Source organism: Oncorhynchus gorbuscha, unplaced genomic scaffold (assembly GCF_021184085.1).
Source record: "Oncorhynchus gorbuscha isolate QuinsamMale2020 ecotype Even-year unplaced genomic scaffold, OgorEven_v1.0 Un_scaffold_1302, whole genome shotgun sequence".
Taxonomy (NCBI): Eukaryota; Metazoa; Chordata; class Actinopteri; order Salmoniformes; family Salmonidae; genus Oncorhynchus; species Oncorhynchus gorbuscha.
This window is the reverse complement of record NW_025746119.1, coordinates 63,234-87,540: the sequence shown is the minus strand read 5'-3', so window position 1 is coordinate 87,540 and position 24,307 is coordinate 63,234. Positions and strand designations below refer to the sequence as shown.

At 46.4% G+C, this 24,307-nt stretch overlaps 2 protein-coding genes across 4 annotated transcripts; both read left to right on the top strand.

The window, feature by feature from the left end:
• Nucleotides 1–181: 181 nt before the first annotated feature.
• stradb (STE20 related adaptor beta) lies at nucleotides 182–15,321 on the top strand. 3 transcript variants are annotated; one of them, XM_046337165.1, is made up of 12 exons: nucleotides 182–245; nucleotides 1,668–1,747; nucleotides 1,913–1,992; nucleotides 2,565–2,645; nucleotides 8,581–8,686; nucleotides 9,113–9,234; nucleotides 9,846–9,954; nucleotides 10,183–10,306; nucleotides 10,914–11,190; nucleotides 11,340–11,587; nucleotides 13,433–13,475; nucleotides 13,582–15,321. In XM_046337165.1, exons 3-12 carry the CDS (start codon nucleotides 1,981–1,983, stop codon nucleotides 13,750–13,752), a joined length of 1,293 nt encoding a protein of 430 aa, XP_046193121.1. In that variant the 5' UTR covers nucleotides 182–245; nucleotides 1,668–1,747; nucleotides 1,913–1,980; the 3' UTR covers nucleotides 13,753–15,321. The 3 variants fall into 3 exon arrangements, with proteins under 3 accessions (XP_046193121.1, XP_046193123.1, XP_046193122.1); XM_046337166.1 differs by having other exon boundaries at nucleotides 208–240; XM_046337167.1 differs by lacking the exon at nucleotides 2,565–2,645.
• A 537-nt stretch (nucleotides 15,322–15,858) lies between these two features.
• Nucleotides 15,859–23,888, top strand: LOC124022123 (cyclic nucleotide-binding domain-containing protein 2-like). Its single transcript, XM_046337169.1, has 13 exons — nucleotides 15,859–15,886; nucleotides 16,032–16,069; nucleotides 17,086–17,304; nucleotides 17,493–17,537; nucleotides 17,989–18,152; nucleotides 19,495–19,651; nucleotides 19,962–20,113; nucleotides 20,436–20,574; nucleotides 20,675–20,756; nucleotides 21,400–21,463; nucleotides 21,593–21,710; nucleotides 21,927–22,090; nucleotides 22,408–23,888. The coding sequence occupies exons 1-13, from the start codon at nucleotides 15,859–15,861 to the stop codon at nucleotides 22,628–22,630; spliced, it is 1,593 nt and encodes a 530-aa protein (XP_046193125.1). The 3' UTR covers nucleotides 22,631–23,888.
• Nucleotides 23,889–24,307: the final 419 nt, after the last annotated feature.

Below are 24,307 nucleotides of genomic sequence, written 5' to 3'. Positions count from 1 at the left end.
TTGTTATTTGTTATCTATTTTGTAAATTCATATTTAAAATCAATTTAAGATACATGGAATTAAAACTAAAATGTACTACGAATTAGGGAAAAAATACACAAAAAGTGCTGGTATAAATCAGTGCGGTTCACAGATGAAAATTAAATGTATAACAATAATAACCAAACTTTTATCAGGTTCTCGCAAGTTTAGTATCTACGTCATTACGTCAAATCATCTGAGAGGAGAGCAAGAACATAGGTGAAGTATGTTGTTGCCATTAACTATAAGTTTCAAACTTCATACTCTCAAAAATATACAGTTGTTCTAACAGTGTGTATAACGCATCGCAATTTGTTTCTATTTCATTACATTACATCTTGAAAATATTTTATTATCTTCAGTCAAAACAGTGTCTGTACGCACAACTTGTACATTACGTCATATTTTGCGTCGTCATAAGTCTTAACTTTGCCAAGTTATAAATGTTTAAGTTGCGAGTTGTAAGCTTCCTCATGGCATGCTTGGTTTGTTCAAGTTTGTTTCGCATTCAGAGCAAGAGTAAGTTGGTTAAAAAACCCAGCCTGATTTTGTTATGATTGGGCATGAAGATTTCATAAACTGATTTTCAGTGTAAGTAAACTCATTGCAGTCATATGCAATCCTGCATCCACAAATAATGTGATTATGTTAATTATGGGATTATTTTTTACGTGGTTATATGAAAACATGTACTAAACATGTGTAGGTTACAATCAGAGAGGACAACCTTTCTCTGCTACAGTGTTGGGCCCGTTCCACTGGACACAGACATCAGTCCAACGTCGTTTTGATTTACATTTTGTTGAGTTGTCAACTAACGTGAAATCAACGGGAAATCAACAACAATGTCACCACATCATGTGATTTAAAAAATACGAAATGGCCTTTTATGTTGATGCCTTTTGGCACATCCAATCATTTCCCCACGCTGATTCAACGCCATTACATATGATTATTTTATGATGTGGAAACAACGTTGATTCAACCATTTTCCCCCCTAGTAGGGTGTCTGTCAGTAGATTATAATAAAATAGCTAGAATAGAACAGAATAGACTGGAATACAATACAATAGAATATCGGTTAAAAGCTAAATAATTCCCCAACAACAACAGGCAAGAACTGTCACTATATAGGGTTGTTAAAGACTTACAGCTTTCACAGTGGTGGGTAGATGGCAGCGACGACCTATAAAGAACAATAACGGTCAGGGACCAAGGACTCATCATTAGTTCGCGCGCTCATAGAATGGGACACGACGACGCACTGTCCTCAAAGTCCCCTTCCCATTCATGCTGTGGCAGGAGAGACGGGGAGAAAATATCCATCGAGGCACTTAGCTACAGCCAAAGCGATGGACCACATGCATTTCAGATGCTTACATTCAGATGTGGCTACAATGATTCTGTATCACGAAAATGTAACGAATACCGATGTGAATCGGGCTATTGCGCACCAAACAGTCACGTAATGCGTGTTTTAATCTCAGTATTTTGTGGTCACCGACTGGCATAGTTATTTTTGTCGAGACATTTTGATACCTCCGTGAAAATGTATTTTTTTACAACAGCATGCGTTCAGCACAAAATCCCTGCTGGGCTATTATTGCTTCTTTAATCGTCAGTCATTTTGTGTGATGTTTTTCAAGAACGTGGAGCAGTGTTTTGCATGAAGTGATGAAGCCAGATGCCAACGCAGTGGAATCTGAACCCGGCAGAGTACAGCCAGGTAAACTGTATGGACATACAGACGCCCCATGGGGGAGGCTGTCTCTCAGGTTGAATCCTAACTAAGTCTCTCATGTTACCATGTATTTCTCCTCTTGCTCATTCTCTCTCTCTCCCTCTCTCTCCCTCTCCCTCCCTCTCTCTCTCCATCGCTCTCATTGTACAGCGCGTGCTGTGGTCGTGGAGCGGATAAATGCCATCGCGTGAAGCGCTAACACCCACGAAGAGAACTCCATGTCTTTCTTGGTAAGGGATATTTATTCTAATCAGCATGGCTTTGATGTTTAGCCGATCATGACACTGATTTATCTAAAGAGGTTGATGATGATGATGATGGTGATCTAATGAGCCAGCGTCTCCTCCAGGTGTGCAGTGTTTCTCTCTCATAGCGCATTGATCTGGCCATGCTCCAATCCTAGAACTCATGCTTTCTTTATCAGGGTTCATTCATAAGACCCATCTCATTATCCATGCATATTGCCATTACCTTTCCCTGTAGGTTATATCATGGGTACCAATCTGCTGCTAACCCTGTCATCAACGGTCTCTTTCTAAAGTAGCAGTCACTTCATGGACATGCACTGCATGTCTTCCTCCACAAACACTGTTGTTTTCCACATTGGCTCCAACCTTGATGCTCTAAAAGTATCTCTTCAGTGTTGTCCTCCTAAGTCCCTCCTTATCTCCTTATAAGGGCATGACGGCATGCCTGTCCTCTCCTCCCTCCTTCCCTATTGGACCGTCTCACTCCTCTCCTCTATTCTCTTCTCCTCCGGGAGCATGTCTCACCCCCTCCTCCCTCCTCCCCTCTTCCCCAGGACTGCTCCTGCATCTCCCCCACTCAGGTCCAGCCAATCAGCATAGAGGACCAGTATGAGGACGTCAGCCACCAATACCTGGTCAGTACAGTGCTGTGTCCACTCTGTTGGCATCCAATCGGAGCACTGAAGCCCACCCGGCCTTGTCTTTATGGTGTGGTCAGCCTAGTTCTATTCTATCAGGTCAGAGGTCAGAAAGGACCACTAGGACAACACAGGACAGTTTTGGGTCCTGTCTATGTGATGGTAGAGCTGCATGTAACCTACCACATAATAGGGCTGCCAGCCACTGACCAGATCGCTAGAACATTACATAGCCTATAAGTGAACCAAAGCTATTCATGCTGTATAGCACAGCAGCAAGCCTTTTTCATAGCTGCTGTGTCAGCTCACCCTGGAGCTAACTGCCACAGCATCCCGCCCAGGCACGTGCACAGATGGGAGTCCACCTGCACTTTGCCCTCCCACTCGCCATGTGCCCTTTTGTGTGGTGGTGTATATATAATTTTTTAAATAAAAGTTTTGGTCATTGTTGTTCTGAACCGATTGCCCGCAAGTCGTCATGATGTCGTGTGTTGGTTGCTCCTGTTGGTCAGCCCTGTTGGTTGCTCCTGTTGGTCAGCCCTGTTGGTTGCTCCTGCTGGTTGCTCCTGTTGGTCAGCCCTGTTGGTCAGCCCTGTTGGTCAGCCCTGTTGGTTGCTCCTGTTGGTCAGCCCTGTTGGTTGCTCCTCTTGATCAGACTTGTTGGTTGCTCCTGTTGGACAGACCTGTTGGTTGCTCCTGTTGGACAGACCTGTTGGTTGCTCCTGTTGGACAGACCTGTTGGTTGCTCCTGTTGGTTGCTCCTGTTGGTCAGCCCTGTTGGTTGCTCCTGTTGGTCAGACCTGTTGGTTGCTCCTGTTGGTTGCTCCTGTTGGTTGCTCCTGTTGGTCAGCCCTGTTGGTTGCTCCTGTTGGACAGACCTGTTGGTTGCTCCTGTTGGTCAGCCCTGTTGGTTGCTCCTGTTGGTTGCTCCTGTTGGTTGCTCCTGTTGGTCAGCCCTGTTGGTTGCTCCTGTTGGTTGCTCCTGTTGGTTGCTCCTGTTGGTCAGCCCTGTTGGTTGCTCCTGTTGGTCAGCCCTGTTGGTTGCTCCTGTTGGTCAGCCCTGTTGGTCAGCCCTGTTGGTCAGCCCTGTTGGTTGCTCCTGTTGGTTGCTCCTGTTGGTCAGCCCTGTTGGTCAGCCCTGTTGGTCAGCCCTGTTGGTTGCTCCTCTTGATCAGACTTGTTGGTTGCTCCTGTTGGTTAGCCCTGTTGGTTGCTCCTGTTGGTCAGCCCTGTTGGTTGCTCCTGTTGGTTGCTCCTGTTGGACAGACCTGTTGGTTGCTCCTGTTGGTCAGCCCTGTTGGTTGCTCCTGTTGGTTGCTCCTGTTGGTTGCTCCTGTTGGTTGCTCCTGTTGGACAGACCTGTTGGTTGCTCCTGTTGGACAGACCTGTTGCTTGCTCCTTTTGTTTGCTCCTGTTGGTCAGCCCTGTTGGTTGCTCCTGTTGGTCAGACCTGTTGGTTGCTCCTGTTGGTTGCTCCTGTTGGTTGCTCCTGTTGGTCAGCCCTGTTGGTTGCTCCTGTTGGACAGACCTGTTGGTTGCTCCTGTTGGTCAGCCCTGTTGGTTGCTCCTGTTGGTTGCTCCTGTTGGTTGCTCCTGTTGGTCAGCCCTGTTGGTTGCTCCTGTTGGTTGCTCCTGTTGGTTGCTCCTGTTGGTCAGCCCTGTTGGTTGCTCCTGTTGGTCAGCCCTGTTGGTTGCTCCTGTTGGTCAGCCCTGTTGGTCAGCCCTGTTGGTCAGCCCTGTTGGTTGCTCCTGTTGGTTGCTCCTGTTGGTCAGCCCTGTTGGTCAGCCCTGTTGGTCAGCCCTGTTGGTTGCTCCTCTTGATCAGACTTGTTGGTTGCTCCTGTTGGTTAGCCCTGTTGGTTGCTCCTGTTGGTCAGCCCTGTTGGTTGCTCCTGTTGGTTGCTCCTGTTGGACAGACCTGTTGGTTGCTCCTGTTGGTCAGCCCTGTTGGTTGCTCCTGTTGGTTGCTCCTGTTGGTTGCTCCTGTTGGTCAGCCCTGTTGGTTGCTCCTGTTGGTTGCTCCTGTTGGTTGCTCCTGTTGGTTGCTCCTGTTGGTCAGCCCTGTTGGTTGCTCCTGTTGTTTGTTCCTGTTGGTTGCTCCTGTTGGTTGCTCCTGTTGGTTGCTCCTGTTGGTTGCTCCTGTTGATCAGACCTGTTGGTTGCTCCTGTTGGTTGCTCCTGTTGGTTGCTCCTGTTGGTCAGCCCTGTTGGTTGCTCCTGTTGGTTGCTCCTGTTGGTTGCTCCTGTTGGTTGCTCCTGTTGATCAGACCTGTTGGTTGCTCCTGTTGATCAGACCTGTTGATTGCTCCTGTTGGTTGCTCCTGTTGGTTGCTCCTGTTGGTCAGACCTGTTGGTTGCTCCTGTTGGTTGCTCCTGTTGGTTGCTCCTGTTGGTCAGCCCTGTTGGTCAGCCCTGTTGGTTGCTCCTGTTGGTTGCTCCTGTTGGTTGCTCCTGTTGGTTGCTCCTGTTGGTTGCTCCTGTTGGTCAGACCTGTTGGTTGCTCCTGTTGGTTGCTCCTGTTGGTTGCTCCTGTTGGTTGCTCCTGTTGGTCAGACCTGTTGGTTGCTCCTGTTGGTTGCTCCTGTTGGTTGCTCCTGTTGGTTGCTCCTGTTGGTCAGACCTGTTGGTTGCTCCTGTTGGTTGCTCCTGTTGGTCAGACCTGTTGGTTGCTCCTGTTGGTCAGCCCTGTTGGTTGCTCCTGTTGGTTGCTCCTGTTGGTCAGCCCTGTTGGTTGCTCCTGTTGGTTGCTCCTGTTGGTTGCTCCTGTTGGTCAGACCTGTTGGTTGCTCCTGTTGGTCAGCCCTGTACAGATCTCGCGCTTGCCCAGTTGCGCCTTTTTCCCCAGTCGTCCATGTACTGAGATTGCACATGCCCGGTATCCAAACATGCATGAGATGCGGCCACCAGTCTAGTGTGTGTAGCTAGCTACCTAGTTTATCATTTCAACAGTGTTGCCACAGCAGTATAACATTTGATTAACCCTTGAGTTACATCATCAATATTCAGTCTAGTTGGTGTAACCGGTGTGAAATGGCTAGCTAGTTAGCGGGGTGCGCACTAATAGCGCTTCAATTGGTGACATCACTCGCTCTGAGACCTTGAAGTAATTGTTTCCCTGCGGCTTTGTGGAGCGATGAGTAACGGTGCTTTGAGGGTGACTGTTGTCGATTGGTGCAGAGGGTCCCTGGTTCGAGGCCAGGTAGGGGCGAGGTAGGGGCGAGGAGAGGGACGGAAGGAACACATTGGCAGAGCACAGAGAGAGGAGCGGCTACATCAACGACCCTCCCCCCGACCCGACTCCATCCCTTCCTCAGTTGGCAGCAGCGTCACAGGTAGTCTAGGCTAGCAACAAGCTCTCCCAGTCTCACTGCAGAATCAGATGTTTATTTACATGGATCTAAACGTCACATTTCGAAGTTGCTCCAAACGACACATTTCAAAGTACTTTTTACACTCTGGGTTGACTCCACATGCTAGGTATCGTTCTATTTCTCCAAACATCACATTTCAAAATTGCTCCAAACGTCAAATTTAGAAGATTAACGGTTAAGGTTTTGGATCGGGTTAAAACATTGTTTAGACACTCATTCTGATTGGTTAAGCTAAGGGTTAAGGTTAGACACTCATTCTGATTGGTTAAGCTAAGGGTTAAGGTTAGACACTCATTCTGATTGGTTAAGCTAAGGGTTAAGGTTAGACACTCATTCTGATTGGTTAAGCTAAGGGTTAAGGTTAGACACTCATTCTGAATGGTTAAGCTAAGGGTTAAGGTTACACACTCATTCTGAATGGTTAAGCTAAGGGTTAAGGTTAGACACTCATTCTGATTGGTTAAGCTAAGGGTTAAGGTTAGACACTCATTCTGAATGGTTAAGCTAAGGGTTAAGGTTAGACACTCATTCTGATTGGTTAAGCTAAGGGTTAAGGTTAGACACTCATTCTGAATGGTTAAGCTAAGGGTTAAGGTTAGACACTCATTCTGATTGGTTAAGCTAAGGGTTAAGGTTAGACACTCATTCTGAATGGTTAAGCTAAGGGTTAAGGTTAGACACTCATTCTGAATGGTTAAGCTAAGGGATAAGGTTAGACACTCATTCTGATTGGTTAACCTAAGGGTTAAGGTTAGACACTCATTCTGATTGGTTAAGCTAAGGGCTAAGGTTAGACACTCATTCTGATTGGTTAAGCTAAGGGTTAAGGTTAGACACTCATTCTGAATGGTTAAGCTAAGGGTTAAGGTTAGACACTCATTCTGAATGGTTAAGCTAAGGGTTAAGGTTAGACACTCATTCTGATTGGTTAAGCTAAGGGTTAAGGTTAGACACTCATTCTGATTGGTTAAGCTAAGGGTTAAGGTTAGACACTCATTCTGATTGGTTAAGCTAAGGGTTAAGGTTAGACACTCATTCTGAATGGTTAAGCTAAGGGTTAAGGTTAGACACTCATTCTGAATGTTTAAGCTAAGGGTTAAGGTTAGACACTCATTCTGAATGGTTAAGCTAAGGGTTAAGGTTAGACACTCATTCTGATTGGTTAAGCTAAGGGTTAAGGTTAGACACTCATTCTGATTGGTTAAGCTAAGGGTTAAGGTTAGACACTCATTCTGATTGGTTTGCTAAGGGTTAAGGTTTGGATAGGGTTCAAATAAAACACAAGTGTCCTCCTCACAACCTTCTGATCCAGAGTCATGAGATTAAGACTCTAGTTAACCACCAGGTGATACTAAAATATCCACACAAGCCAATAGCCAGCCAGCAATATTTCTTGAGTTAGAGGATGATGAGGTTCATATCATGAAGTTATTATTTAAGAGCATTTAAGATAAATCACAATCAATAAAAACAAGTCTTGCTAACTAACTAGCAGATTTACATCAATCATCAACCTGAATGATCAGCTGATAGCCCTCCTTTTCCCCACGTCTTTAGGAGGCACTGTAACTAACTAGCAGATTTACATCAATCATCAACCTGAATGATCAGCTGATAGCCCTCCTTTTCCCCACGTCTTTAGGAGGCACAGTAACTAACTAGCAGATTTACATCAATCATCAACCTGAATGATCAGCTGATAGCCCTCCTTTTCCCCACGTCTTTAGGAGGCACAGTAACTAACTAGCAGATTTACATCAATCATCAACCTGAATGATCAGCTGATAGCCCTCCTTTTCCCCACGTCTTTAGGAGGCACTGTAACTAACTAGCAGATTTACATCAATCATCAACCTGAATGATCAGCTGATAGCCCTCCTTTTCCCCACGTCGTTAGGAGGCACTGTAACTAACTAGCTTTCATTTTGTAATGATTGAGTGTGTTGTTGCAGAAATAAATAGGTCTATGCTAAAACAAATAAAATGGTTCGCTACAAAAGCTGTGGTATGTTCTGAATTTCGAGGTATGAATTAGTTTAAGCATCTGCCCCCTGAAAGGTCTGTGCACGGCCCTGACCCCTTAACACAAAGTACTTTACAGCCTCTCCCTCCCCCCAATACCGGCCCCAGTGAAACTACCCCCACCCCAGCATTACCCTGTGTAGCTTAACACCACAGGGCCCCCCTGTGGCAGCCACTGGTTGGTCATCACCACAACACCATAGTACTTTGACCTCTTCAGGCTCAAAGGCAACACTCACTCACCCTCATTCTGCTTCCTCTTCTCTGCTAAATGGGCCCATTTCATTTTAGTTAAACATACCATGCTATACTAAAGCACTTGTAGACTGTATTTGTAGATTGCCTTCAGGGTAAGAAAAACAGTTCCTTTGGGTGAACTATCCCTCATCTAGGTAAAGAAGGTTATTATATTGTGACCAGCTACAACAAGTTTCATACATATTACCATGTTGTTACTACATGTTCTGTGATCTAATGAAATATGCTGCTGATACATTTCAGGGTTGTGTGTGAGTATGTGTGTGTTTGATTCTTCACAGAGCTCCGACGTCTCAGAATGCACTTTCACCTGGGGTGGTGCAGGCAGTGATGACATCACAGCGCTCTCTGCTAACTCCGCCCACTACCAGCTGCTGTCAGAGCTGGGTGAGCATACCATTGGTCACAAATCAACTAATCACTACAACCCAGAAAGACAAGTCCTTTCACTACATAGTTGTTGCCTGCAGAGTAATATCTCCTCTGACAAATACAAAGCATATTTCCTTTTAGCATGTTACTGTTGAATAGAATAGCTCATCCAAAAGCATTGTTTACAATTTCACTGACCAAGTCCCATACTACACATAGCCCGAGTATAAAGCGTTTGTATTGTGGACATTTTCTGTTACACATAGTCTATTACCTTTTGGCACGGCTGTTGAATAAACTGGCCAATTCAAAATATTAGTTCACAAATCTCCCTGGATTATTGAAGACCATACTAACCACACAGTACCTGAGAATGAAGCATTTTCAGAGTTGAACGTGTTTCTACGTGTCTTAATATTTATTACCAAACCGTGTTCACAGGGAAAGGCTTCAACAACCTGAGCCAGGTGCGCATGGCGCGCCACACCCCCTCCCGCCAGCTGGTGGCAGTCAAGAACACCAACCTGGATGAGTGTACTGAGGATGAGCTGCTACAGTTGATGGTGCGGTACTGTTTTAAAGGTCCTACAGATACGACCCACCTTGTCTTTTCATTGAAGTTCATGTCATAAGATACATTGTTCCAGCCACAACTGATTCAAAACACCTGATTTAACTAATCCATTTCTTAGTTAGTTGAGTCGGACGATTGCTTGAAAAAGATGAGTTAGCATTGGGCTAGAACAAAAACCTGCACTCATGCTCTCTAGATCCAGGGTCAGGGACCATTTAGGTCATTGTTCATAATAACATTGTTGGCACTTGGCAGTGGTACAAGCCACCTTGCTGACTGTGTGACCCCAGTGTTTCCTGTCTGTGTGACCCCAGTGTTTCCTGTCTGTGTGACCCAAGTGTTTCCTGGCTGTGTAACCCCAGCGTTTCCTGGCTGTGTGACCCCAGTGTTTCCTGGCTGTGTGACCCCAGTGTTTCCTGGCTGTGTGACCCCAGTGTTTCCTGGCTGTGTAACCCCAGCGTTTCCTGGCTGTGTGACCCCAGTGTTTCCTGGCTGTGTGACCCCAGTGTTTCCTGGCTGTGTGACCCCAGTGTTTCCTAGCTGTGTGACCCCAGTGTTTCCTGGCTATGTGACCCCAGTGTTTCCTGGCTGTGTCCCCAGAACGAGGTTCTTCTCTCCAGGCTTTTCCGCCACCCCAACCTGCTGACCTCTCGCCTGGTCTTCAGCTCCTGCTGCCAGCTCTGGGTCCTCACACCACTCATGGGCTACGGTCAGTCTACTGCATGCATCTTCTAACACTCGTTTCCTCTCACCATCCCTCTCCCACACTTACTCCCCCATCTCTCTTCATCCATGCTCCTTCTCTCAGCGATAATTTGGTTGAACTTGATTTTTTATGGTACAGAAATGACATGGTAAAAAATGCCTATGTTTGTAAGAAACATTACGAACTATTTGGAACCATGGTTACCGACTTCTCTCTCTCTCTCTGTCCCAGGTTCGGCAGATAGTCTGCTGAGGACCTTCTTCCCTGACGGGATGAGTGAGTCCCTGATCGCTTACCTCCTCCACGGAGTCCTGAAGGCTCTGCAATACCTGCACCTCATGGGCTACGTGCACAGGTGAGGGAGGAAAGACACCACGGGGACAAGGGAGAGATATGGACCGTTTTAAGGCTTCTACATGTAGCCGATGTGAAATGGCTAGCTAGTTAGCGGTGCGCTAGTTAGCGGTCAAGCGAGAGTTAACGATGCTTCATGGGTGGCAGTTGCTGATGTGTTCAGAGGGTCCCTGGTTGGAGACCAGGTTGGGGCGAGGAGAGGGGCGGAAGCAACACCGATAGACTTCTGTCCAACTACAGCCAATCCAACTGTTAGATGGTACCTGTACTCCTTGTTTACAGCCTCGCTATTGTGTTACTATGTGTTTCCTATTTAGCAAATGCTTCTAGGGCCCGTGAGTAAGCACTTCACGGCAAAGTCTACACCTGTTGTATTCGGCGCTTGTGACCAATAACATTTCATTTGATTTGTTGAAAGAATCAGCCTAGTTTGCTGTCTCAGGTGGACATAGTTGCTCGGAGTTGCTCTCAACATGTAGGATGTGCCAGGGACAGTTGATCTGAGCTGATAAAAACAACCTCATGCATCATCAATAGTTAGTTGACTGTAGTTGTGTAGAAGCCTGAAGATTTGGCGAGAGTGAACGCTCTTCTCCTCTTCCTCTCAGGGGAGTGAAGGCCAGTCACATCCTACTGTCTGGGGAGGGCCGTGTCTACCTCTCAGGGCTGCACAGTGTTTACAGTATGATGCGGGATGGGAAGAAGGTGAGGACTGTGTACGACATGCCCCACCACAGCCCCGCCCTGCTACCCTGGCTCAGCCCAGAGCTGCTACGACAGGACCTGCATGGCTATGGGGTGAAGTCAGACATCTACAGTCTGGGGATAGTAGTCTGTGAGCTGGTCAGTGGCAGGGTGCCTTTCCAGGACATGCCCCCTACACAGGTACTGGGGCCTTACATTAATGCAGCACAATGCCATACGCAAGGGCTGTTCTCATACATTACAAAACATAGTTCAGTCTATGAGAGTCTCGTTTTTTCTCCATCTCCCTCTGTGTGACTGTGTCCATATGTCTGTGTCTCTCCCTCCAGATGTTGCTCCAGAAGCTGCGTGGGTCCCACTGCTGTCTGCTGGACGTGGCCCCCTCCCCCCTCGGGGAGCTGAGGGGGCTGAAGGTGTCCCGCTCCGGGGTGGACTCTGGCATCGGGGAGAGTGTTGTAACGGGCAGCCTGACCCGCACCGCCACCGCCGAGAGACCTCAGAGCCCCGCCCCCAAGAACCACTCGGTCACCCTGCACAACCTGGTCCAGCTGTGTCTGCAACAGCAGCCCGACTGCAGGTGAGACATACACGTGTGCAGACACACCGAACGCAACACACACACACAACAACACACACACCGAATGCAACACACACAACAACACACACACCGAACGCAACACACACACCGAACGCAACGCACAGACACAACAACACACACACCGAACGCAACGCACAGACACAACAACACACACACCGAACGCAACGCACAGACACAACAACACACACACCGAATGCAGGTGAGACACACACACAACAACACACACCGAACGCAGCACACAGACAACAACACACACACTGAATGCAGGTGAGACACACACACACACAGGAGCAGCAGACGTTATACACAGGAGCAGCGGACGTTATACACAAGGGCAGCAGACGTTATACACAGGGGCAGCGGACGTTATACACAGGGGCAGCGGACGTTATACACAGGGGCAGCGGACGTTATACACAGGGGCAGCGGACGTTATACACAGGGGCAGCGGACGTTATACACAGGGGCAGCGGACGTTATACACAGGGGCAGCGGACGTTATACACAGGGGCAGCGGACGTTATACACAGGGGCAGCGGACGTTATACACAGGGGCAGCGGACGTTATACACAGGGGCAGCGGACGTTATACACAGGAGCAGCGGACGTTATACACAGGGGCAGCGGACGTTATACACAGGGGCAGCAGACGTTATACACAGGGGCAGCGGACGTTATACACAGGGGCAGCGGACGTTATACACAGGAGCAGCGGACGTTATACACAGGAGCAGCGGACGTTATACACAGGGGCAGCAGACGTTATACACAGGGGCAGCAGACGTTATACACAGGGTCTCTGGTACCTCCGTTTGAAGTCGGTTCTTTCATTCAAGGAACAATTTTAAATGTTCTTGTGTTCTGTCTGAATTTCTGTCAGATCTGTCAGATTCCCAGTGCTGCTAGTTATGACAGTGTTGTGGGACATTAAGGCACGGTGTGACTGCTAGATATGACAGTGTTGTGGGACATTAAGGCATGGTGTGACTGCTAGATATGACCGTGTTGTGGGACATTAAGGCACGGTGTGACTGCTAGATATGACAGTGTTGTGGGACATTAAGGCACGGTGTGACTGCTAGATATGACAGTGTTGTGGGACATTAAGGCACGGTGTGACTGCTAGATATGACAGTGTTGTGGGACATTAAGGCACGGTGTGACTGCTAGTTATGACAGTGTTGTGGGACATTAAGGCACGTTGTGACTGCTAGATATGACAGTGTTGTGGGACATTAAGGCACGGTGTGACTGCTAGATATGACTGTGTTGTGGGACATTAAGGCACGGTGTGACTGCTAGATATGACAGTGTTGTGGGACATTAAGGCACGGTGTGACTGCAAGATATGACAGTGTTGTGGGACATTAAGGCACGGTGTGACTGCTAGATATGACAGTGTTGTGGGACATTAAGGCACGGTGTGACTGCTAGATATGACAGTGTTGTGGGACATTAAGGCACGGTGTGACTGCTAGATATGACAGTGTTGTGGGACATTAAGGCACGGTGTGACTGCTAGATATGACAGTGTTGTGGGACATTAAGGCACGGTGTGACTGCTAGATATGACAGTGTTGTTGGACATTAAGGCACTGCAAGATATGACAGTGTTGTGGGACATGCAAGATATGACAGTGTTGTGGGACATTAAGGCACGGTGTGACTGCTAGATATGACAGTGTTGTGGGACATTAAGGCACGGTGTGACTGCTAGATATGACAGTGTTGTGGGACATTAAGGCACGGTGTGACTGCTAGATATGACAGTGTTGTGGGACATTAAGGCATGGTGTGACTTTGTCCTGTTTTGGTGTTCCATAGACCCTCTGCTTCTACACTGTTGACCCATGCCTTCTTCAAACAGGTAGGTCTCATCATCATCAAAAGGCTGTGTTTTGGACTGGATTGCATTCTGTGGCACGGTGTGGCTGACTTCGTATTCATGTATTTTTCTGTGGACTGTATGACAGGTGAAAAGGCATCATACCCGGGACTCCTTCCTCAGTCTCATGTACCCCGCGGTGCCCCTTGGAGTTTCCAGCCCCGATGACCCCCCTGTGTCCTGCTCCCCTACCCCGTCCTGCCACCCCCCAACCTCCGCCATCACTCACTCCACGGAGGAGGTGTGGGACTTCTCCTAACCCTCCTCCCTGCCCCCTTCCACCTCTGCCCCCCACATCCCAAAACCTGACAACCAAGCCTAACTCAAGACAATCACAATGATAAAAAAAACAGAGCCCAAACCTTTCTACTGTGCTCTGATAGGACCTGTCCTACCCACCACTCTGAGCCTTTCTACTGTGCTCTGATTGGACCTGTCCTACCCACCACTCTGAACCTTTCTACTGTGCTCTGATTGGACCTGTCCTACCCACCACTCTGAGCCTTTCTACTGTGCTCTGATTGGACCTGTCCTACCCACCACTCTGAGCCTTTCTACTGTGCTTTGATTGGACCTGTCCTACCCACCACTCTGAGCCTTTCTACTGTGCTTTGATTGGACCTGTCCTACCCACCACTCTGAGCCTTTCTACTGTGCTCTGATAGGGACCTGTCCTACCCACCACTCTGAGCCTTTCTACTGTGCTTTGATTGGACCTGTCCTACCCACCACTCTGAGCCTTTCTACTGTGCTTTGATTGGACCTGTCCTACCTACCACTCTGAGCCTTTCTACTGTGCTTTGATTGGACCTGTTACCTACCACTCTGAGCCTTTCTACTGTGCTCTGATTGGACCTGTCCTACCTACCACTCTGAGCCTTTCTACTGTGCTCTGATTTGACCTGTCCTACCCACCACTCTGAGCCTTTCTACAAGTTTTCTATGCTTTTCTATGTTTGTTTTGGAACTCAAATAAGGTTCTGCAGGTGGATGTTTGTTGTCTTGAGTCTTGTCCTGGAGGCAGAACTGAGCCATTTCCCCTTAGATAGGCCAGCTGCTGGAATAGGAGGGTGGGATTATTGAAGCTGCTCTGCCTGGACCATCCAATGAGGATCTCTGTGCCATGGGTGTGGCTGCCGGTCAACGACAATGACAACCAATGACGTTGCAGGACAGTGAGGACACACCCCCTATGCCAGTTTAAAGACCTATCACTGGACTCATATGGATCGTACTACGAACAGTAATGTGAACTATTTTAGGCTTTTAGACTGTGAAAGGGCATAGATAATAATGTGTCAGGGTTTGAAGAGGAAGATAATAGATAATGATATGTTATGGAGTTGGAGAGGGTGTAAGTGTTAAATCACAAGTGTGTGAGCAGAGACGGTACGAGAATAGCTAGTGTGTTAGTGGAAGTTCTATGGTTATCCCTCTTGTCTTGTGAAACCAGCCTGATCTCGCGATAGCTCACATTCCCGAAGTGAAACTAAACGTGAGCTCAGCAGTCCGTCTGATTGACCAGGCTGCTAATCCCTCCCCTGTACAACCAGTGAAATCCCTGGGATCCAATAAGAACTATAACACTACCACTACTGTGGTTTGAGATGCACTACACTATACACGTCCTCCGAGTCATAATAAACGTATGGGAGGGTCCTCAATTGTATCGTTTTAATGAAATCTGTGAACTGTTTATGATACATTGATGTGTTTTATTCTGTGGTTGATGATTATGTGTATGAGAGACATTGTATGTATCAGTGCATATCAAACATGTTATAGCTGTATGAGCCTTATAGAAGTGTTATAAATATATTCATGATCAGGTTTCCTAAAACAACGGCCCTTTTTTTCTTGTCTTTGGAAGTTCTGTATGGTCTCTGTTAAAGCCCAAATAAGCAGAAAGCTGTATAAGGGGTTATTGAAGGGTTAGGTCAGGTTGACATTGGGATTGGTGGTTTTTGGCAATAATGTGTTTAGGACTGCATTGCTTGAGGTAGAGGTTCCCCCAACCACAGATCTAGATCAGGTTATCCTACCCCACATCCACTTAACCTTTAGGGGGATGAACAAATATCTGACCCTGTGTCAGTGGTTAGGGTTGACTTCTACCCACTCATAGCTACATCACTGAATAGTCTATGCCTAAAATATGGATTAGCGCTGTGCTTGTCAACCTGGGGTATGTATACCACTGGGGGGACTTGGCCTTTCTCCTGGGGATTCAGAAGACACCTCCACAACGACTGTCCTGGCTGAGACGCTGTGATAAAATACACCCTGTGATGTCACAGAGGAACCTCTCTAGTGGGTGGAGTCCATATCTCAAATATAAACAACTACCACCTGACACCAGTGGACAATGGAGACGGGAGAGAAAGTGGAGAAAGGTAAAACCACATTGTTTCTTAATTTACATCTTAGTCACTACAAAAATGCTTGTGGCTCAGAAACATACCCACCACCGGTATGTCTATCATTTTGTCCTGGTGAGGGCTATTGGTTCATTTGATCAGCATCTCATTCTGTTTCCAGCAGCTGCGAAGGAGGCCAAGACGGACCTCAAGGATGTGGTAATGTGCATAGATATAGAAAGCTAGATAGGAATTTGTTTGTTAGAGACTACAGGCACAAACTGTCAGCCATTATTATTATACCATCTTAGTTGTATTTCTATGGTAACAGGGCTCTCCATAGGCTCTCTTAGTTCACGTTTAGGCCTTCAGATCTGGCCACATAAACCCCTCTCCCCTTATCAACGGCATGTGCTGTTATGTATGCCACTCTAGTTCATAGTTCAGTCCAACCTGTGTCCTCTGACCATGGGGGTTTAGGAGAAGATGTAGGGACAATGCCAATGACCTTACAGTCCATGTATTGACCTCTCTCTCTCCCTCCTCTAGCCAGTCCATGTATTTGACCTCTCTGTCTCCCTCCTCTAGCCAGTCCATGTATTTGACCTCTCTGTCTCCCTCCTCTAGCCAGTCCATGTATTGACCTCTCTGTCTCCCTCCTCTAGCCAGTCCATATATTGACCTCACTCTCCCTCCTCTAGCCAGTCCATGTATTTGACCTCTCTGTCTCCCTCCTCTAGCCAGTCCATGTATTGACCTCTCTGTCTCCCTCCTCTAGCCAGTCCATGTATTGACCTCTCTCTCTCCCTCCTCTAGCCAGTCCATGTATTTGACCTCTCTGTCTCCCTCCTCTAGCCAGTCCATGTATTTGACCTCTCTGTCTCCCTCCTCTAGCCAGTCCATGTATTGACCTCTCTGTCTCCCTCCTCTAGCCAGTCCATGTATTGACCTCACTCTCCCTCCTCTAGCCAGTCCATGTATTGACCTCTCTGTCTCCCTCCTCTAGCCAGTCCATGTATTGACCTCTCTGTCTCCCTCCTCTAGCCAGTCCATGTATTGACTCACTCTCCCTCCTCTAGCCAGTCCATGTATTGACCTCTCTGTCTCCCTCCTCTAGCCAGTCCATGTATTGACCTCTCTGTCTCCCTCCTCTAGCCAGTCCATGTATTGACCTCTCTGTCTCCCTCCTCTAGCCAGTCCATGTATTGACCTCTCTGTCTCCCTCCCTTCTCTAGTCATCGGCGGTTTTACATTTCCAGCAGGCAGCGGAGATGTTATTTTCGTCCCCGGTGCAGGCTGCTCCATGCCGGGGCAAGCTGGGCTTTAAGTGGGCGGTGCGCAGCGTCATCCTGATGACTCGCTTCTGCCGCTACTTCATATCCCGTTCCAACTATCGCCAATTCATGGAGTTCAACTTCCGGGAGACCATCACCAACCAGCCGGCCGGTGGAACGGTGCGTTGTGTGTGTGTGTGTGTGTGTAGGAGAGTGCTACTGTTAAGGGGAAGTGATAAGGTGCTGTGTTTTGCTGGACTAACAGGCCACCAGGTTTATGTAGCGGTCTTGATGGGAGATTGAGACAGAAGCTACAGTTTTGATATCCAGAAAGACTGGAAAGTCAACAATGATTTCTGTTCCTGCAGGGTAAAAGTCTGGTGTTTGACCTGAACCACTTCAAAGTGAAAGAGGTAACGATACCGTATGGATTTAGAAGACCTATGATGGGTATGACCATACTGTGCTTATGACTGGAAGGAACGCTGTTCTCCTTGGTGTGTGTGTCTTTGTCTCTGTCTATGTGAGTGAAAGCTTTGTGTGTATGTGTTTGAGCGTACGTGTGTGTCTCTGTCTGTGAGCGTGAATGCTATGTGTGGCAGCGTACGTGCGTGTGTGTCTCTGTCTATGTGAGTGAAAGCTTTGTGTGTATGTGTTTGAGCGTACGTGTGTGTGTGAAATCTGTGTGTGTATGTGTGTGAGCGTAGGTGTGTGAAATCTATGTGTGTATGTGTGTGAGCGTATGTGTGTGAGCATAGGTGTGTGTTCGTGTGTGTCTCTGTCTGAGCGTGAATGCTATGTGTGAATGTGTGAGCGTATGTGTGCTTGTATACGTGTGTGAGCGTTATGTCTGGAACATTCCAGGACCGGATCCCTGTCCTGCTGGTGGAGATTATGCGGAAGTGCCCAGAGGAGCGTTCTGAGTCGGAGGTGTTGCTGGTTCACAACATGCTGAGCTCTGTGAGCATGTTCCGTCGCTACAGTGGAACCTTGCAACTCCTTCTGGCCAGGGTGGTTCGCTATCAGAGGTTAGAGGTCAATCCCCTGTCAATCACTTGGGTTCCTTAGGGTAGTGGTTCCCAAACATATATTTTTTTAAATTAAGGAACTCAGTCCGGCTTTATACTTACTCTTGAAAGTTGTAATAGTAGAATGCAAAAGGTGTCATTTCTATAGTAGGTATTACATCATCAGTTCCTCTTGTCATGTCAGTCATTGCAGACCTTAGAGAGATATTTATAACTTGTCAGAAACAAGCTCATGTCAGCGAATGTTTTTTAGCCTGTAGATTTTGTAGTAATGTTTGTGTCTCTCAAATATCACATGAATACACATTAGACATGGCGAAATGTATAGAATTGCAAGAAAATTAGCTTTAAAACTGCAAAATGTTATTTTCACCCTGTGACAAAATGTGTAGAATTGCAGGAAATAAGCTTTAAACCTGCAACATTCTCTCCACCAACAAGAAGGGTGTGAACAGTTGATGTCATGATCAGTGCTTGTGCCATAGAAATAGACATGGCACAGGGAGGCCCCCGGATGTTCCCCAATGCTGGAAAGGAAAGGGGGGGTACCTAGTCAGTTGTACAACTGAATGCCTTCAACTGAAATGTGCCTTCTGCATGGAAGGGGGGCCTGAGTGAAAACGTTTGTAAACCCCAGTCGTAGGGAATGCAATGGAAAATGTCTAGGTAGTATAGTCCCTCCTTGTTTCAGTCAGTTTGTTTCTTTTAGTGTCAAATAAACACAACCCTTGTTTTACTAGTCTGTACTGGGCTTTGCTGGCCTGTATAGCTGCCATTGACCTACTGGGAGGCTATAATAGTCCGCTAACACTTTAGTTGAAGGGGCTTCTTGTGAAGTGTTGTATTGCCTTACTAACATTCATAGGACTTTATAGATGCAGTCATAGAGTGTTATACTGAACTGTACAATAAAGCATTAACCACTTAGATGTAAAGTCCCCTTCAGGTCAGGGGACCTGCGCGGTTCTGGTACTGGTTCCGACCCACATTTTCAATTATAAATCGATCTGTGGACACAGTAGATCGAAATGGCTTGCGTTGAGCAATAGCCCTGGTTCCCATGGACACAGGAGTACAAGCACTAACGCACAACAAGAAGCCATACTATAGACCTATCACAGCAGTTATATTTAACTATGACTGCGTAAGGTACTACAAATATGTTTACAAGGCATTATAATGCTTTACAAGTTTGTTCTTGACTAATGTTCTGTATTATGTTATGTTCCATGGTTTGTGTGGACTCCAGGAAGAGTAGCTGCTGCTTTTACAACAGCTAATGAGGATCCTAATACATAACAAATAAAGAGGTACCAATCACCCCGCGCGGCTATGCCTGCAGGTTGGAGCGTCGCAGAGTGGTCATTAAGAAGGGCCATTGGGGACACAGCTTCTACTTTGTGTTCTCTGGGCTCCTGGCCGTCACCAAGGACACTGACGGTAGCAGTGCCTTCGTGGATAAGGAGCCCATCCTCATCAAGAAGGGCATGAGCTTCGGGGTGAGGCCTCACAATTCTATGTTTTAGGAGAAGCTATTTTTTAAAGATGCAATATCATTATCAAATAGTCGAAGTAGTGATAGTGGAGGTAGTAGTGGTGAGAATAGTAGTGATTTGTTTAGTGTTTAGGAAAAATATATCTGTGTTCTTGCGAACGTCATAACTCACATACATTCAAAGCCTGATGGGCAACGCAGACGAGTAGCTTCAACCACATGAAATAGCAAACCTGACTGTAGCTAGGCTACTGGCGCAATCGTGTGGTTTTGACTGTTCTGACTATTAATGGTCTGTAACTGTTGTCTGTCAGGATGTGGCCTTGATCAAAACGCTGAGGAGGAATGCCACTGTGGTGTGCATGGAGGAGACGGAACTCATGGTGGTCGACAAGGAAGACTTCTTCGCTAACAAGATGGACGTGGAGCTCAAGAGGGAGTTTGACTATCGCTTCAGCTTCTTCCGGTGAGATTCTGCAGCCAGAGATGAGTTTTAGGATCTGAATATATACCCCCTGCAAACCTGTCTTTGTTGAGCACCACTCCTACTTTCCTACTGAAAAGCGAAGGCCCACCTGAATTTCTGCTACAAACTTGTCTTTGTTGAGCAGAGCACCACTCCTACTTTCCTACTGAAGAGCGAAGGCCTCCTGAATTTCTGCTACAAAGCTGTCTTTGTGTTGCAGCACCTTGAACTCCCACTACAAACAGTGTTTGTAACTCTCATTCACCGGGAGTCACATTGCCCCTCTTTGCAACTATTCACCTCTGTGCCCCTTCTCTCCCAGGTCACTCCAGCTAGTGTCCTCCTGGTCATACTCTCTCATTGAACAGATGGCTGACCATTCCAAGGCCGAGCAATTTCGATACGGCCACGTGGTCGTCAAGGACACCAACGACATGGGCAACATCATTTTCATTGGCAAGGTAACTGGGGGACAAAGTTGTAGGCCTACAGTGCATGTGGGGAATGTTGGGTAATGTAGTTGCAGGCAGAGATGTTTGAGATGAAATACTTCCATTACAGGGCCAATGTGACGTGTTGAGAGTGGTGGACCTTACCTCCTGCAGTACCTACCAACGCCTCCTAAAACAGTATGCAGACTCAGGTACTGGCACGTGTTTATAATACAATCCTACTGTAATGTGAAGACACACAATATATGCATACAATATACACAGTTCACATTTCAGCATTAAGTTCTAGGCAACCTCAGTTTTCCTTGTATCCTATAGCAACCAGAGTAACACTTATTTTATTTTTATTAAAAAAAGGTGTCTGTTGTTTATATTGAGTTTTGAGTAAGATTATAACATTTGTGTAACATTATCTCGCTCTCTTTCTCTCTCCATCTCTCTGTCTATGTCTCTCTTTCTCTCTCTGTCTATCTGTCTCTCTGTCTATGTCTCTCTTTCTCTCTCTGTCTATCTGTCTGTCTGTCTGTCTCTCTTTCTCTCTCTGTCTGTCTGTCTGTCACTCTTTCTCTCTCTGTCTATCTGTCTGTCTGTCTCTCTTTCTCTCTCTGTCTGTCTGTCTGTCTGTCTCTCTTTCTCTCTCCATCTCTCTGTCTATGTCTCTCTTTCTCTCTCTGTCTATCTGTCTGTCTGTCTGTCTCTCTTTCTCTCTCTGTCTGTCTGTCTGTCTTTCTCTCTCTGTCTACCTGTCTGTCTGTCTGTCTCTCTTTCTCTCTCTGTCTGTCTGTCTGTCTGTCTTTCTCTGTCGCTCTCTCTCTCCCTCTTCTTCTCTCTCAGTAAGCAGAGGTACATGTTTGCCAACACATGGATTCAAAGGCGAGCTGACAAACCAACCAGGAAGGTAATGTAACTGGCCACAGTGTATTTACCTGGATGTACCACACATCAGTGACATGGCTGCATCTCAGATGTGTCCAGTTAGTTCGCTGCCCGGTGAGAAGTTGTGTCTGTCTGTTCTCCTCTTCCTCAGTGTCATAAAACACAAAGTCCTCCTCAATAATCCTCCACGTCCTCCCAGAGGACTTCCTGCAGACCTGCCCACCAGCGCCTGTTTTCTGATCGACACCCTTCATCAGAGCGGCACATTTGTACGTAGCCCTAAGGTCCAGACCTTACCCACATCAACATGGGAAGAAACCTGTATGGTACTTGTGTTCAGCATGGATGACCATGTAATAACATGATAATATGACATCCATGGCATGCTGTGTTCTGGGCATAGAGTTGTAATCACTTCCTTAAACTCTTCCTCTAGTGTTTTCTAACTCTACGGTTCCGTGTATCTGCTGTGTGGTGTGGTTCAGGGTCTGAACCAGTACCTGATGCCGTCGAAGCAGAGAGACTGTCGCAGGTTCACTCTGGTCAGCCAGAGCGTGGAGATCCTGCGGGTGGAGAAGACTCGATTTGACAAGCTGGTGGACAACACCACCATGAAGAAGCTGGAGGCCCTGCAGAAAACCTACCCAAGGTGAGACTTATGGATACCAGTTCAGATGGGCTGCCCTTACTGGTGCAATTCATAGAAAAGACGGGGCACCAGAAACAACCACTAGCCCCTACCCTCTAGGTGTTTGTGTAGATCTAAGACGACTCAGGACTAGATAGGTGTAAGGCAAGCAATCCACAGAGGGCAAGGTGGAACTTTCACTGTATTGCTTATACCTATCTAATCCTCTCAGATCTAGCTAGGGAGAATGTACGCATTACTCTAAGTCGCTTTGGAAAAGAGCATCTGCTGAATTACATATATTATTATGACCGCGTTTGTGTTATCTTCCTGTGTAGCGACGACGAGCTGTGCACTGTGTTCCTGGAACACAGCCGCTGGAAGGACTACAAACACAGTGTGATACAGGACCTGTTCCCCGACCGGGTCGCCCCAATCAGAAGCCCCAAAACCCAGAAGCAGCAGGGCCACTGTGGCCCCAGCCAGGCCCTTCAGCAGACCAGACACGTGGTCAACAGGCTCAAACAGACAAAGCAGAGGGTAGAGCCAAACAAAAAATAATTCAATAAAGGAATAACTGTGTAGATGAATCAATACATAGACATGGTTTTATAATATATAATAAATAATAAAATATATGCCATTTAGCAGACGCTTTTATCCAAAGCGACTTACAGTCATCATGTGTGCATACATTCTACGTATGGGTGGTCCCGGGGATCGAACCCACTACCCTGGCGTTACAAGCGCCATGCTCTACCAACTGAGCTACAGAAGGACCAACACATATCAATATCCTTCAAGTAGATGAATGAATACATAGACATGGTTTTATCAATATGCTTCAAGTTTGAGCGCTTGCTGCATTTTTCATTATTTTCATCCTTATGGCTCATGCCTACCTTGCAACTAAAAACTATTTCACGGCATTTTAGTTAACATCAGGCAGAAATCAAATTATCTGCACACCATAATACCTTTTCTCAAGAAGAATGGTTTTGAAGTATAATTTCTCATGAGTAGGTCATGAGAAAACATACTTTAAACCCTTCTGCCCCTGCCTCTGCTCTCTGCGAGTAGAAAGCTGAAGGAACTCGGTTGTCACTAGTTAACACAGCCAGGGAGTCGAAATTGGCTATATTGTAAATAAAAATAAAGAAAACAAAAATGTGTTTTATTATCTTAATGTAAGGTTAGGTTTAGACATAAGGTTAGTAGTGTGCTTAGGGTTAGGTGTAAAAACAGATAAAGAAATTGTAGAAATAGACAGAGGGTTTAGACATACTTATGGCTATGTTCCTCTGCCCAGTTGTTGATGATGCATGCTAGATCTTACAAAGCCTGGATATTTTTTAAGTATCAGCTTGCCACATCATGGACACAATCCCCTGCTCAGATGTTGCATATATCATCAACCAATGGTTCCGTGCGACGTCGTCGACAGTGTCATCCCCTGACAGATTCCGATAACATATGATGTTACGACGACTGAGGAACTCCTATAATTTTACCCTAGTAGGCGGTAACTGCATAACAACATGGTGATCAGCTGAAAGTAACCAATCACAGCCAAACATATACTCGGTTCCCTCGCAACCAAGACCCACCCCTAACGACCCACGAGCTCCACATCGGCAACGTAAAGGGATTGATGACTGTCGCAAACTCTGCAGCCTAAGAAAAATACTGAAATAATTCCTCCATAGACATACATGTATAGCTGAATGTCTTATGCCTCTGAAATATATATTGTGGCCGGCAAAATAAATGTAATTATATTCAAAGCTCCCCTTACTCAGCCTATCCTAGCAAGGCAATTGACGACAGCTGAATACAAAAATATTTTGACTTCCGGATTTACATGTCAAAATAAAAGCACAGTTTTTAAAAATGAAAATCAGCTATTGTTTGACTTTTCCCATTTATAAAATTATGTTTCCCAAAATAAATTCACGATTTGAGTTATGTGCACCCCTGCTCATTGTGGAGCGGGTTTAGCCCAATCAATGTTTTTTATTATTATTGGCTTTGCCAGTCTTCTGTAAGTATCCCCATATGTTGGTAGGCTGTATTTTGTCTAAACTCTGAAACAGTAGGCTAACTTAGGCCAAATCCAGTTTGGATTCAGTTCAGTTATATTTATTTAAATAAAAAATAAACAATTAATGAATCGTTAATCGTTTAAGTTATATTGTCAATTTTGGCAACATTATTATTTATCACTATACACTTCTACCT